The following is a 3,519-nucleotide window of genomic DNA, read 5'->3' as shown; positions in this document are numbered from 1 at the left end:
CTTGCTGAACGGCATGGCCTATGGCCTATGTATAGGATACCAATGATGTGGGGAGATAAGCAAATAGTTATCAAAAAATGTTGCTCACTTTTTTCGCCATCAGCATATAACGACATGGAAGGATTGTGACAGGATATAGATAGATAGATAGATAGATAGATACATCCATAACGACAAGAGACAGCAGTACCAAAAGAGCTGAGGAGACAGAATCACAACGTAGTACTGTACATGCACAATGATTCTTTAGCCTCCCTACGTGGGAGAGGGCATGGAGAGGTTCCGTAAGGAGGTGGTGTATTACTAAAATCTCTATCCACATCTATATGTTTATTGATATGGTATGGTCGAAAAATAGACACCTACACAACAGATGGACCAACAGCCTTGAATAAGAAGAAAGATAGAGGAGGTAAAGGAAATAAATCATTTGTTTAGCATTTGCCTATCGTCAAGCGCGGTTTTTCAACTTGCGCAAAAGTGATAAAGATGATCCAAAGTCACCTTGAGGATGTAAGGTATGAAGAAAAAGAGAAGAAATAAAAATCGTGTACAACAAAAGACCAATACAATCTTGATTTAATCACATCGTTAAGGGCAAAGACAAAAGTCAGCTCTCACAATGCTCTACAGTACAGGACACCCGGACGAAGTGCAGAGATCCAATAATAAAAGGTAATTCCAAAAAAAAAAAAAAAAAAAAAAGAAAAAAAGAAAAAAATTAAAAAAAATTAAAAAGAAAGAAAAAGGCCCAAAAGCAGAAAGGCTAATAACAGCACAAGGCAAACCATGAACAGACAAGGCCATAGAGGATATATAATATAAAAGCAGCGCAAAGAAAAACAAAAAGCGATTGCAAACTGAAACGGGTGCGATTCGTCGTTAGGATAAGGGGAAAAAAAAAAGTCCATTTCCGTCCATTATCCATCGTCCGTCATTTGATATACCTTCATTCCAGATTCGACGGCTAACGCCAACTATACAATCCAGCCTTTCAACCTACAACCCCCCGCCTTTAATCTCCGTCCGGCCCACTCCCCACGCTTTCCCCCGAACCAATCCCCAATCTCCACAGTCCCAGCCATTGAATCCGCCCATTTTCCATCTCCCTTTTCCACCTCCCCACATCGCCCTTGTAAGCTTCTCCCGTCTCCCGCCTCCCGCCTCCCTCCTCCCTTAAACCCCCAAGCCCCGACCCCTGGTCCTCGTCTCAATCGCCGCTCCTGGCATATTCCCATCAACCATCACATTCCGCGCGTCAGGATAGTACGTGCTACTCGTCATCGGTGTGGTATCTTCATCTGTATTTCTATCGGCAGCTGGACCCGCAGCTGGACCGCGGTGTCTGCCCGACGTCGTCGTTGTGGTCACTGTAGAATGATTGCTATTGGTATTATCGTCGGGGAAGGGCGAGCTGTATGTATCCGCGAAGGGGTTCTCGACCTGGAATTCGCTGGAGTTGTACTGGTAGGAAGAGGAGGTGAATTCGTCGTTGTTGTTGTGGAGTGCGTGACTGGTTAGGGCTGTGGTGCGGGAGGGGTTGGTCAAGCTGTTATTACGGTTTAGGTTATTTGAGAGGGGGAATGAAGGTGGGGTGATAGCTAGTGGGGAGACAGCGGATTGGAGGGGTGGGCTTTGCGAAGTCGAGGTCGAGGTCGGGGTCGGGTTTGGGTTTGGGTTTGAAGGTGGTGGGGGTTTTTTCCGAAGGGAGGTTCGGTGGGGAGAATGTGCCCAGGTGTTTGTGGGTGCGGGGAGGGTCTTGGGAGGGTTTCCCTAGGTACTGCGGGCTTGTTCATCCAACGGAAATTTGCCTCAACGCTTTTGCCGCCGGGATGGAGAGGGAGAGGGGACGGAAGCGCTTAGACCCGCCGCTTTGAAACTTCGAAAGTTCTGCGGGAGCCCCGCCCGAGCCTGATAAAGAAGGCTGTTGTTGTGGTGCTGCCCAACGGTGGCAAAGCAGGGGGAAACCGCTTCTTGAGAATCTGTTCTACTGGCGTTCCCTTCTGGCAAACGACCGCAGCACGCTGGTATTTCGAGAAACGCGGCGGAGAGTCTATCATTTGTCTCTATTAGAGTGAGCATCGTATCTTCGTCCGGCGAGGGATTCGTCGCGTTTATGTATCCCTGGATAGATTTGGCGGCAGCTTGGCACCGTGCGGAGAATTCCTTTAGGAGGTCATTCGTGTAGAATTCCGCTGTTGGCGTCGACTGCACGAACTGGAGAAGCAAAGACGCAGAGATGTTTGCTTCTGTTATCCTGGCGGAGAGCTCTTCGGGTGAGGGTAGGCCGCTAGATCGATGCGAGCGCGCAAAGTAATCATCCCGTTGTCCCGGAATAAGTGGCTGAACCCATGGTCCCTATTAACTTGCCATTAGTACCAATGGTGCAATTCGTTGTACTTTCTGCATTGGGTACTTTCTGCATTGGGCCCTCGAGGAAGGCGGGGAGAAGGAAAAAAGTGCGGAGATATTTATATCCTTACAGCGCTAACACCCATAGCCTTCTCAAACTTCAGCTTCTCCTTCTTCCACATTTCCACCAGCGGTGCCACATTCGTGTCATGACTTTTTTGTACGGCGAGAAACTCAAGCGTCTCTCGCAGGATCTGCTGTACGCTCATATCCCGCCCTTCGCGTAACAAATTTTTAGTTATCGATACGAATTTGCCATCGAAGTTGCGCGTGAAAGTCGTGCCGGGGTTGTCAGACAGGATGCGGATGAGCATGATGGCATTGTACTGCTTGTAGCCCTTTTTGCTAGCTGGGTTGGAAAGTACTCGACTGATAGTGTCCGCAGCGGCCTTCGCCGCAGCAGGGCTTGATTCCGCCGCTTCGACGATGGCTGGTAAGTGTAGGTATTCATCTCCCTAATTGGTGTGGAAAAAAATATGAGAAATACTGTTGTTAGCCGCGCGGAGGCAGAACAATCGATAAGAAATGGCTGGAGGTGACAAAAAGGGAGTGGGGACAATTTAAGGGGGGGAGGGAAGGGGCATCGGCATACTGTATTGTTTGGGCCTCCGGATTCGCAGAAGGAAGTCTGTCGTATTATTATTATTAGTGGATGTTTCTCTTATTTTGTATTTTGGTTTTTGATATCCGGTTTTCCATGTGACAATAGAGTACGTACAAGCTCAGCCAATATGATAGCTTCTGGAGAGTCTGGTGGGTGGGAGGAAGCGCGAAACGCGGATTGAGCTGAACGAAAAAGTAGTTGCAAAGGCGTCAGTGTGGATCCCCATGGTGAATATGAACTCCGGCCCGACTAGATGATGTGCTAGATAAAGGATTTGTCCTCTAGAGATGGATGGGAGGTGTGCGCCGGGATGGTAGGTATACCTCACGGGGTATGTTTATTTATAGAAGCTCACCAAACTCGGCTTCATGGGCTGAATGGTGATGGCTTGGGTTCGCCGGGAACCCTTTCTGGCCGATGAGTTTATTGTAGCTAAGAAAGAACGAAGATACTGGGACTAAATTTAATCAAGAGGCGAACGAACTGGGCACCCATTTCAAAAC

General features: G+C 48.3%; 2 protein-coding genes across 2 annotated transcripts in view; both read right to left on the bottom strand.

The window, feature by feature from the left end:
- Window positions 1-977: 977 nt before the first annotated feature.
- HCAG_02319 (predicted protein) lies at window positions 978-1,085 on the bottom strand (the record flags this gene model as incomplete). The annotated part of the gene is made up of 1 exon (XM_001542098.1): window positions 978-1,085. The coding sequence occupies one exon, from the start codon at window positions 1,083-1,085 to the stop codon at window positions 978-980; it is 108 nt and encodes a 35-aa protein (XP_001542148.1).
- Window positions 1,086-1,812: 727 nt separating this feature from the next.
- Window positions 1,813-3,519, bottom strand: part of HCAG_02318 (predicted protein) — a gene marked incomplete at both ends in the record, with an annotated part of 2,937 nt that continues 1,230 nt past the window's right edge. The window contains 4 exons of the mRNA XM_001542097.1: window positions 1,813-2,358; window positions 2,484-2,867; window positions 3,131-3,198; window positions 3,372-3,448. Coding sequence (XP_001542147.1) covers window positions 1,813-2,358; window positions 2,484-2,867; window positions 3,131-3,198; window positions 3,372-3,448 — 1,075 coding nt within the window. The remainder of the gene's footprint in view (window positions 2,359-2,483; window positions 2,868-3,130; window positions 3,199-3,371; window positions 3,449-3,519) is intronic.

This window comes from Histoplasma capsulatum, genomic scaffold (genome assembly GCF_000149585.1).
Source record: "Histoplasma capsulatum NAm1 scaffold_2 genomic scaffold, whole genome shotgun sequence".
In the NCBI taxonomy this organism is placed as follows: domain Eukaryota; kingdom Fungi; phylum Ascomycota; class Eurotiomycetes; order Onygenales; family Ajellomycetaceae; genus Histoplasma; species Histoplasma mississippiense.
Note: the sequence above shows the minus strand (reverse complement) of the source record. Positions and strands in the feature narration are given on the sequence as shown.